The following is an 11,176-nucleotide window of genomic DNA, read 5'->3' on the forward strand; positions in this document are numbered from 1 at the left end:
TACAAGTGAAGTCAGATAAAGATTTTTTAACCCATCTACCCACTGATACTAGGCATGTAACATAATTTTCTCTATCTGGGACAAGGGGTGGGGGGGGGGGGGCAGTATGCCTGTGAGAGACAAAGCCAAAGCAGGACTGACCCATCACCAGATGGGTGTCAATGGCTTCCAACAATCCCTAAGTTATAACACACTACCGATATTTAAAAAGGCGACGTGGAGACAATAATGAATAAAACTACTTGACTGTATAGGCGCACTCATATCACAATTATCCCAAGTTGTACATTGTACTGTTGAGATACCGAATTCAAATAAATCAATACCTATCAATACCATAGAGTTTCCATTGACAATTGTGGCGAGAACACGTTCTGGAACAATTGGTTGCTATGATTGGGATAATGATGAGTGCGCCTATAGTTTTATTCATTACGGCACCGCTGCTCAGTAGTGATATTTCAGCTTTTACTTTACGGTAGGTGCAATGTAGCCGGTTGCCCAAATGACGTCAAGCCGCATGATATTATGTAGCTGTTTTGTTTGTAGCCTGTGTAATCCTCTTCAATTAAATAATTCTTTACACATTGAACAGTGATTCTTCAGAATTCCCAAACTCCATTGCAGCGCATTTTTTGCACTTGAAAACACCGCCATTCCGGCAACAGGCTCTCAGCTGCACCAAATAAAGTGTTTTTGCCTCCCCTTCCTCAATGCCCTGATAATGCCCAATGGGCGAAATATTGGCAAAGTTATTTATTTGGTGCAGCCTGTTGCCGGAATGGCGGTGTTTTCAACAATGATCTAAAAAGTAGTTATGACCATTATTCTGTGCATGAATCCACGAAATGGAATACATCTAGTAGTAGTACTACTACTAGTAGATCTACTGGTACTAGATCGCGTAGATCTACTCTACAGCTGAGCTGCTCATGATCCATGCTGTCAATGACTCATACGTGTCATACCGGCACCCGTCCTACTGATACCTGACTCCTATGCGCATACCTTTCAGTGTTGCATGATCAAGACCATGACTGTAGTGATGTACATGTAGGTCTAGTAATATTACCAGGGTCCAGGGCCTAGGCCTACATGTACGCTGGGGAGTCGGACTCAGTGCACTCCCTGATCAAGACTGACATAGTCATTGACAAGAGGTAGAGAGTCTAGTAGACCTACTACTACTACTAGTACTAGGTACGGCTCGAGGCGCAAGGCATGACTGACATGTGTTTTTCAAAATGTTTATAGAATGAAGAACTCCCGGTGTGATTAGTATTGTCGTACATAATAATATTATTAGTCTAAGTCTGCTGTCCAGGAGTACCCAAAGATGCCCAAAGTTACACCTCTGGATATCGGGGCGGTATCATTCGATACCGGACCTCCAGGACAGCCCACGCTCCCGCTAACGATCACGCCCAAAGGCGAATGCAGCGCTGAGTTCCTGGCGAGCTGGGCGCACGAGAACGAATCTTGGCTGAAACAGAAAACTACAGAACATGGTGAGTGCAGAAGCATACGTTCACAGGCCCTTCAAATATCGTTCTCCACTAGGATACTAGGCTGTGATAATGGAGACTGAAATTATATTCATTGCCAGCTGTGTTTCATTCCATTTCTTCACGTCCGCCCGAGATACAAAAAAAGAAAGAAAGGTAAAGGTGTACAATGTAGTTTAAGGTCCCAAATTATTTCGCACTTCCCCAGTGTTCTGTGTACGTACTGCTACCAATAGCACATAACCCCCCAGAGTGTGCAACTCCCACATACCCTGCTGTCCCGACAGAATTTCAAGTTGACGTCATTATTTATGACGCAATGCTCCTTGCACCAGTGATTTACAACATGTGTACGGTTGTCAACGCATCACACGTTTTTCTTTGCAATAATTTGTACAGGATCGATGGGCTTCGGTCAACCACAGGTTCCGGATTCGTCTGATAATCCGTGTACAGTGCGCATTGCATCATCAAAATGACGTCAACTAGAAATTCTGTCTGGACAGCACCCATAGTCGAGTTGCACACTCTGGGGGGTTCTGTGTACTTGCTGCTACGCGTGCTTTCTGTGCACCTGAACCCCAGAAACCTTGCTGCGTGACAGTACACAGAACACTGGGAAAGTGCGAAATAATTTGGGACCCTAAACTGCACCGTTACCGAAAGAAAGATGGAACTGTTCATAGCTCAGGATCTCCCAAATAGAGAGACGTGCTATAAGGGCCCAGGGGCCATCCGTAAATACATGTACAGTCTGTATCGGCTATAGCGTACCCTTTTGATTTCCGTGATTTTATCACTATAACCGATGCATCACTATATGCGATACGATCGATTTTTTTCTCCTTTTTTCGATCGACACATGAAAGGCAAAGAAATACTTCCAGCATGGCGTTTTGACAAATGAGTGTGCTGCATAGTTGACGGTGCCTGCATTTCCATAAAAAAATTCTGCTATGTACATGTACATGTATCACTATAAAAATAAGCAACGTGAAGAAAGTAAAAAAATAGGGCCTTTGATATTATTGCTACATGTATTTTTAAGTTATCACTATAGCCGATACTAATATAGTGTGTTACATGTACGTCGGTGTATGCGTAACTCGTAGCAAAAAGTATCTTCTATCATTATTGGTCGTGGTTGACCTGTTTTAGAATATCCTCTTAGCACGCATGGCCTATTAATTGCGGAAATTGTGTTCGTGACATCTTTCATTTGATGTCTTTTTGGACACACATTATAACAGGTGCTATTCGGTTCCGTGGCTTTGCGGTGACATCCGCTGTGGAGTTTGAGAAGGCCATTCTTAACCTGGACGTAGAAATGAGCAACAAATACCGAGGCACGTCACCCCGAGTGCTGGAGCCGGGAACGACAGTAAGTATGTATACATTCATGAGCATACATGTAGATCCTGCTTGTATTGCTGTGCTGCCGTGGAAGTACATGTCATGTATGTTGTATGTACATATATGTGTTTGTGTTGGCGCTGCTCTGAGCATGCTCTGAGCATGCATGTTTCACCCTTTATGTTGGAACAGACCGTGAAGGATTCATCATTTTCATGTTCGTCACGGAGTTCTTATGAAATGGTTTATCACACAACACCTAGTCATTGCATGGGATTGTCTTGTAGCAAACATAAAATGATTGGTGGAGCCTGGATAATATGCATTATCTTATTGTCCGGAGTATAAGGCCACACCAAGTTATTTCTATGTTTCACATCACCGCGCTCGTACCATTTCGAATCGTTAATAATAATAAGAAAAAAGCACCCAGACGAGTCTATCGATGGCTGTTATGGCGAATATTCTCTAGCCAGTATGGCAGATCAGAGGTTATCTATCAGCTTCTCGATAATCTTGCATTCCAAGCGATGGTACTTAGAAAGTGCGAGCGATGAAAGTTCTTTCCAAGCCGTCCGGGAGGGCCTGCTCACCGAGCGAGCGTAGATTCCACTTGTCAAGGACTCCGAGATTTTTCCAGGATTGTCGTGATGGAGAGGAATTCCACTCGACTCATGTCAAAACGCAGAAGAAGCTATCCATGAAATCTGTTGCGGAATCGTTCCTGCCCAGTCTATCAGCTGTACTGTGCCGACTTTTTGTCGTTTTTGATAAGTGACAGCTTACAGACTGAGTGTAGTGGTGCTATTCTGTGTGCAACATCGCTCAGTACACGGTGAACGGAGTTTTTTCTTCTGTTTTTCGCCCGCCCGTGTGGCTTTGGCAGGAAATTTCCGACGCGAAACATAGAATTAGCTAGGTGTGGCCTAAGCCGCACTGGAGTATAAGCCGCACCCAGATCCTTTGTCATGAAATGCAGGCATCTACCCTATGTATCGCCGTTAAGTCGCAACGACTTTTTTTGAGTGAATTACTTGTATAAAAAGTGTGGCTTATACTCTGGAAATACGGTACTTTATGACAAATAATGCTGACCGCCAATTTCCAGACTATGTGTGTGGTCTGCTGCTATGTATGTCCGATGTATTGTTCTCTTTCATGCAGTATATCTTCTCTGCGTCCGAAGTACCGCCGTTTCTTCCGATTCCCCAGCACATCGAGATGAGCTTTCTACCGTCACCGCCGCATTGGATATTTTTCTGTTGTTTGAATGCGCCAACGTCGAAGGGTGGAGAAACGTCTCTTTGCGACTTTCGACGAGTCTATGACGACTTAAATCCCGAGTTCAAGCAACGTCTTTACGAGAAGAAGGTACGCGCAGAGAGAATGTATGTTTTGCCACATTATAATATTTCGGAACAAAGATGTAGCTTTGGAAACTACACCGGTCTTACACAGCCGCGCTCCTGCGTCCCTGCTGCTACCCTCCGAGAGTCCTGTTCTGATAACATTACATTGGGCACCGTAGAAAACGATAGTAGTCGGCTGGGTTACCCAATTCAAACAACCTACTGGCGTACTCGCATGATTACCTGTCACTGTCCATCACAGATGGGACACTATTCAAGACAGGGCACTATTTGTTTTTAATGCAGGTACATTTAGGTCATCCAGGATGAAAACGAAGAAAAACAGAGCCAAAGTTTACCGTGAACTATCGCGACTCGACAGAAACAGCAACAAGAACTGCGATTTTGATCTTGATACCATCAGTGCATGGACACAAGACTATTAGCAAAAAAAACCACAAAATGTGAACATGCGCTTGGCTGCAAGCCCGGGGTGGGGGCACTATTCAAGAGAGGGCTGTATTTTTCACAGGATCTTAGAGACTGGGGCACTATTCGAGAGAGGGCTGAGCGCGGCTCTAATCGCGCGAGTACGGTACTACTATCACAACTACTACTGTAAAGCCATTATTCTAACGTGGCGCCGCATATGTAACGATTTCCAAAAATTGACTGTTTTACGTATACCAAAGGTAACGATTCTCACTCATTCTCAACGCTCGATAGCAACAGTATTGTATCAATTTCTGTATAATGATTTCTATTTTAACGACAGATTTCTACCTCGTTAACTCGTTAGAGTTAGCACTTCGTTATAAATATGGCTTGTACAGTATGACACAGAACAGCAATGGCAGGGCTAGTTGGTCACTACTCTGAGCTTCAATCATCAGCCAACCACTAGCTACTACACCAATATTGCTATTCAGCAAAGAGTCGTAGGATCATCTGGGGAGATGACCCGCGAGACTAGAATGGGGAATGATGTAAGTGATAGTTTCGCTCCCAGGCCACTGGTTCCAGTCGCACTTGGCGCAGGGTCGATTTGCGAACGCTCGCACAGTCACGGCACCGCAGGTCTAGGCCCTGTTTAGAGCCAGCAAGCCAAGATCGCAATTGCAAGTTCCACAGCCCACGGCCGTCTCATATAACTCCCTAATCCGAGATCAACATGCACACCGTGTCGGAAACCAATCTCTTGAGAGTTGTCTCCCTAGATGCCATGGTTCCCTGATGTTCAACTTGAGATCTAGTTGATCACATGAGTGTTACATAACCCCGTGCTAGCGGAGGAACTCAAACTAGGTTTGTAAGCCATACAGGTATGTACACAAACTCAAAAAAAGACCTACAGCAAGGCTCTTTCGTTCTCTCTCTCTCTCTCCCCCCCCCCCCCCCATCTCTCTCTCTTTCTCTCTGTATCTCCCCCCCCCTCTCTCTCTCTCTCTCTCTCTCTCTCTCTCTCTCTCTCTCTCTCTCTCTCTCTCTCTCTCTCTCTCTCTCTCTCTCTCTCTCTCTCTCTCTCTCTCTCTCTCTCTCTCTCTCTCTCTCTCTCTCTCTCTCTCTCTCTCTCTCTGTCTCTGTCTCTCTCTGTCTCTCTCTGCCTCTCTCCCTGTCTCTCTCTGTCTCTGTCTCTCTCTGTCTCTCTCTGTCTCTCTCTCTCTGTCTCTCTTTCTCTCTCTCTGTCTCTCTCTGTCTCTCTCTCTCTCTCTCTCTCTCTCTCTCTCTCTCTCTCTCTCTCTCTCTCTCTCTCTCTCTCTCTCTCTCTCTCGCGCGCGCGCGCGCGCTCTCTCTATCTATCTTTTTCTCTCTCTCTCTCTCTCTCTCTCTCTCTCTATCTATCTCTCTCTCTCTCTCTCTCTCACACACACTAAGATATTTGTGGACATCACGCTACTGCATTATAGAAAAAGGGGGATTTGCCAACTGGTAGAGCGGTTGTCAGTTGACACATCCCGTCTCTCGCACTGCTGATAAATAATCGTAGGATATTGCACTATCTCTGGCGCAATGACTTACTATGATGCATCTTTTCTGAATGGCCTGTGTGTAGGTGAGGTACGTTCGCAACTATCGTCAGAAGAGCCAAGCAATGGACATTGACCTTTCCATGCTCAAAGGCTGGGAGGACCTCTTTGAGACTACAGACAAGGCAGCCGTTGAAGATGATGCAAGGTAGGCATGCAGGGGAACGGAAGTCAGTGTAATCGCAGGACCGAAGGGAGCAGTTTTTCATTTTTGGTCCGGCCACACCACACCCTTTTATACAGTTTGTGTGTGATGTAGCTTGTACTTCGAAGTACGCATACCCTCCTCAGCAGTAGACATACATGAGTCCGACAAGCTGGTCTGGTGATGACCCGACAAACCAGGCTGGTTCTGGCGGGTCTGGACTGGACAAAAACCCACCAGCAATGCATGCTTGTAACCTTGCCCGATAGTATGCATTGCTCAGATGTATGATTATCATGTGATATGGAGACAGACTAATCAACTCCGCATTGCACAGCAGGGAATCTCATAATGGCTCCTTGAAGTGGGGCTGTCCTAGTTGAGGTGGAACCTGCCTTCACCTACATCAGAACCTGTGGCGCAGCTGTTTAGCCAAGCAGGGAGATGTAGTTGAGTACGATTTCCAGTGGCCGGATCAATCGCCCTTATTAATGCCCACACCGCATCCTTTCTGCAAGGAACTGACCGCCCAATTATGCCCCCATTTCTTGTCCGGTGTCCTCCAGGCAAGATGATTTGACAGTTGATTGGAAGGAGAATGATGATCTACGGCTAACTAATGTTTCGGAGCCGTACCAGGTACACCCAGAGACTGGAGACAAGGTGTGGTTCAACCACTTGCAGGTGAGACAAACTAATGTTCAGTTGCATGTGACCATTACCTGCGTAACCACTTTCAGGGTGGTGTGTAGCCCTTTCCCAAACATGCCAAAGTATTTCGCAACTCAACCATGCCAAAACACGTGAACGTTGCTGAAATTGCATCCATATCTTCTAAACAAGCTCAATAGTAGCTAATATCGCAACTCAAAAGGTGTGCATTCTTTTGTGCATACATTGATGCCGAGAACAACCAAAAATGAGCAGAAATAGACCACTGTGGCCTTAAGTGTGGGTATTCAGTACTTGGCGTCGAAGAACTGGGGAATCAGCATCGTAGCCTATGCCGTCAGTCTCATTTTCACGTACAACAGTCTATGCACTGTGGAGTAACGGCATACTGTGCTTGGTAAATTAGTATCCTGTTCGTTATTCGGCGCCTGACAATACTGCACGTACTACGTGTTTCCAAGTGTGTGTGTGTGTGTGTGTGTGTGTGTGTTTGTATGTGAATTCGTGTGAGTCTATTCACATGTGCGTGTGTATATACATTCAGGAGATCTTACGTGCATGTCTGTGCCGCTGTAGCAATATGAATGTGCACCTGAGGCCGTGAACACATTTTGTTGGATGTTGCTCTGCACAGCTCTTTCACCAGAAGTTGCTAGCACGTGAGCTGATGCACTCCGCCCGTCGTACAGGCAACCTACTCCGGTGGCTGTTTGCCTGGCTACTGCTGCTCCTCTCGCACATCATTCTGTTTGTGAGGGGTTCTGAAAATCTTGGAATGCATACAATGTATGGAGATGGTAAGTCTTTTAATGAATTGAAAAAAAGAGGTCTCACTTTACATGTACCGTAAAGTCGCGGATAAAAGCCGGGTTTGCATACAAGCACATCGCGGATAGAAGCCTGAAAATCAAACGGGTCAAATGCATATAAGCCTGTCGCGCGTAGAAGCCTGGCTTCTATGCAAGCGCGGATCGGGTAGGTCAAGAGTGCATGCGCTATGTACAGTGCATAGTAAAACGGCCGCCATACCGGTGGTCAGTGGTAGATCTACGCGTGTCGCGCGTAGAAGCCTGGCTTCTAAGTAAGTTCTATGCAAGCCCGGATCGGCCGATGTGCATACAAGCCTGGCGAAAATATCAGTGGTGCATATAAGCCTGGTTTGCATACAAGCCTGGTTTGCATTGAAGCCTGATGCAGAAACCGGCTTATGTGCTTATAAGCCCGGCTTTTATCCGCGACTTTACGGTATGTATTTGAAAAGTCGTGAACGGTGCCATTCGCCTGTTCAATATTGCAACAATTTCTCCTCCTCTTCTCTGTGAGGGTAGTCGCCTGAGAGTGCATGGAGGAGAAAAGGAGGAGAGATTGTTTGATTCATTTATTATGTATTTTCTACATTTTTGTTGTGTCAACACAAACAAGATACGTCTTTCTGTTTAGCTGTGTGTTTGTTTGTTGGTTAGTTTGCCTGCTTGTATTATTATTTCCGTCAGTTTGTCTGGTCATGTGCCGAAGAGCCTGACTCGCTAGAAGCGGTAGCGCAGCACTACGACTGTGTGTCATCCGCTACAAAGATGTCCATTGCTAGTAGTGTGATGTACTCTATGCCGGTCATAGTGTAGTGTGATGTACTCTATGCCAGTCATATAGTGTAGTGTGATGTACTCTATGCCAGTCGTGTAGTGTAGTGTGATGTACTCTATGCCAGCCATATAGTGTAGTGTTAGTAATACAGGCAGACAGTCTAGTGCACCATAGATAGAATAATTATACTATGTCGGACAAAGTATCTTTTTAGAATCTTGTATTGTACTTTACCAGATTATTTAGTCTTTGAGTACAATGTAACCAGTTTTTGTGAATACTATTCTGCAAAAGAATATAGAATTTAAGATCCTTGTCGGTACATTATACTCAATTTCTGTGATTGGGAAATGTGCATTGTCATGAAATCTGCATTGTCGTGAAATGTGCATTGCCGTACCGTTGGCGTAATAGAGTTAATGGTAACAGTGCCGACCTGTACATAGACTATGGCAATAGAACTAGGTGCTGAATATGAGTTTGGGGCGATTGGATATCGTAGTGCAGCAGGCGTGTACTATAGCAAACTCCATGCATAGTACTGCTCAATGCGACTAACGTTTTGCATGCAACAAGTTCCCATCATTAGTTTGTTCCCTGCACCCCTACTTGAATATGCCCCACTGGCCTGGTCGAGCGCAGCCGCAACTAACATGGCCCAGCTGGATAAGGTTCAGCAACGTGCCCTGCATTTCCTGGGACCTGGAACGATCCTCCAAAGGCTTCAGCTTTGCCGGATGGTGGCAGCCCTGTCATACTTGTACAAGCTGCACTACGTTCCAGGGCTTCCACAGGTAAAGGCCATACTGCCACCAGCCAAGCCCCCTGCCGTAGCTAGCATGCGCACAGGGCAAAAATGTCAGACGCACCTTGGCTTCCAGCTGAAGTGGACACCCCCTCACACAGCCCCTGACTACCTCCTGCGATCCTTCCCCTTCTTCGCCATCACACCCTGGAACAACCTGCCTGCAGACCTCCTGCTTCACGAACCTCATTCAAGACGCCTCCAAACCTTCAAGGTCAGCGTATGTAAGGATCTAATCCGAAAGAGATGGCTGTGGTCCACACAGTACCTGTGACGATGATATTGAGACCCATTTAGTATTTACCTTTCTACTAGTACTTTGCTTGTTATGATTATTGTTTTCTTTTTTCTTTTTCCCTTTTGGTTTAGTTATTACACGTATTATTTGGTGCAATACTTGCGCGCCTTTCTCGCACCAAATTATTATTTTTGCTACTTGACCATGCACCCCCCCCCTTTTTTTCTTCGATGGCAGGTTGCAACGCTAACGCCGAGACCCCTGGTCGGTCGAGTTGCTCCCTGTACATTGGCACGTCGTCCCTACATCCCCTGTGTCTTGTTTTGTGTTTGTCCCCACATGTCTCTTTGTAGGGCTGTGTTCCCAATAAAATAAAATAAATTTAAAAAAAGCCGCTGTCTAATCCCGTGTGCACTGCTCAGGCACGGAAGTATCCCGTCAGGATTGTGACCACCTGCAAGAAACTGTCTGGAAGCACACCAAGTACGATCGCTGGCAGCTTGGCGACATCCTGATGATCGACAACTTGGCCATCTCTCACGGCCGACAGGTAATGTTACAGTGGGCCAAACACAACGTACGGAGTAGCCAATTTATCTGAGAACGCTACTGCAATACACTGTTGTTCAGGCAATTACTATTATAGTTGCACACAAAGTATATGGTCAAGGAGATCACGTTCTCCCCCTCCCCCTACATTCACCCTCATCATATGAAGCCATGAGAAATTTACAAGCAAGAACGATTTCCCTTGTTCCGTGTGTGTGTGTGTGCATTGTGCAGCCGTTCACAGGAAAGCGCAAGATAGTGGTGGGATGGGCTAATCCGCTACCGAAAGAAAACAAACCCATTGACGACTTCTCATGAGTGGTCTCAGTATGCTTAGTCATGATCCCTCAATCCAATCCAGCAAAACAATTTGTTTGAAATTCATACAGTTCAATGCGTATGAAAAGTATATCTTGTGACAGCAGGTTTATTAGTAGAAAGATAATGATTTATCATGGCATGCCTTCCAGTTCGGATAATTGTTTGTTTTATTGCTGAGATTTTCGAAAGCTGGTACGATCCTTCATGCTTTCTTTCTTGCCGTTAGATTTTTAACAATTCACAATGATGTCAGAGTACTAGTGGCAGTGAAATCGTTGCCAAAGTTGATGAAGACACGCTAGGCATGACATTTTTTCATGATAACATCCTGTCGGCATCGCTTTTTATTTTGTTAGCCGAAGGCTGCTGTTAGTAAACACTTTAGAAGTCCCTCACAAGCTGTTGTGAGGAAAATATTTCATGTCCATCCTTACGCTATCATTTTCGTGAAGTAATTCAAGGACCCTAGCCGTGATGCGTGGACTGAATTTCTGCTACAAGCCACATAACAGGGCCGGCCTGTGCATTTGTTGTATTGGTCCGCGCCATACCACAGTCGTTCACAGTTTGTGTATGTCATGGCGGCTACACATGACCGCCGCAGTAGATAGCACACGTAGATCTACGT

General features: G+C 45.5%; 1 protein-coding gene across 1 annotated transcript; it reads left to right on the forward strand.

Moving 5' to 3' along the window:
- The first annotated feature begins 1,251 nt into the window (after positions 1–1,251).
- On the forward strand, positions 1,252–11,023 carry LOC135809840 (dapdiamide synthesis protein DdaC-like). The gene is made up of 8 exons (XM_065323274.1): positions 1,252–1,508; positions 2,756–2,886; positions 4,023–4,229; positions 6,261–6,382; positions 6,946–7,063; positions 7,686–7,848; positions 10,101–10,228; positions 10,462–11,023. The coding sequence occupies exons 1-8, from the start codon at positions 1,337–1,339 to the stop codon at positions 10,543–10,545; spliced, it is 1,125 nt and encodes a 374-aa protein (XP_065179346.1). The 5' UTR covers positions 1,252–1,336; the 3' UTR covers positions 10,546–11,023.
- Positions 11,024–11,176: the final 153 nt, after the last annotated feature.

This window comes from Sycon ciliatum, chromosome 2, assembly GCF_964019385.1.
Source record: "Sycon ciliatum chromosome 2, ocSycCili1.1, whole genome shotgun sequence".
In the NCBI taxonomy this organism is placed as follows: domain Eukaryota; kingdom Metazoa; phylum Porifera; class Calcarea; order Leucosolenida; family Sycettidae; genus Sycon; species Sycon ciliatum.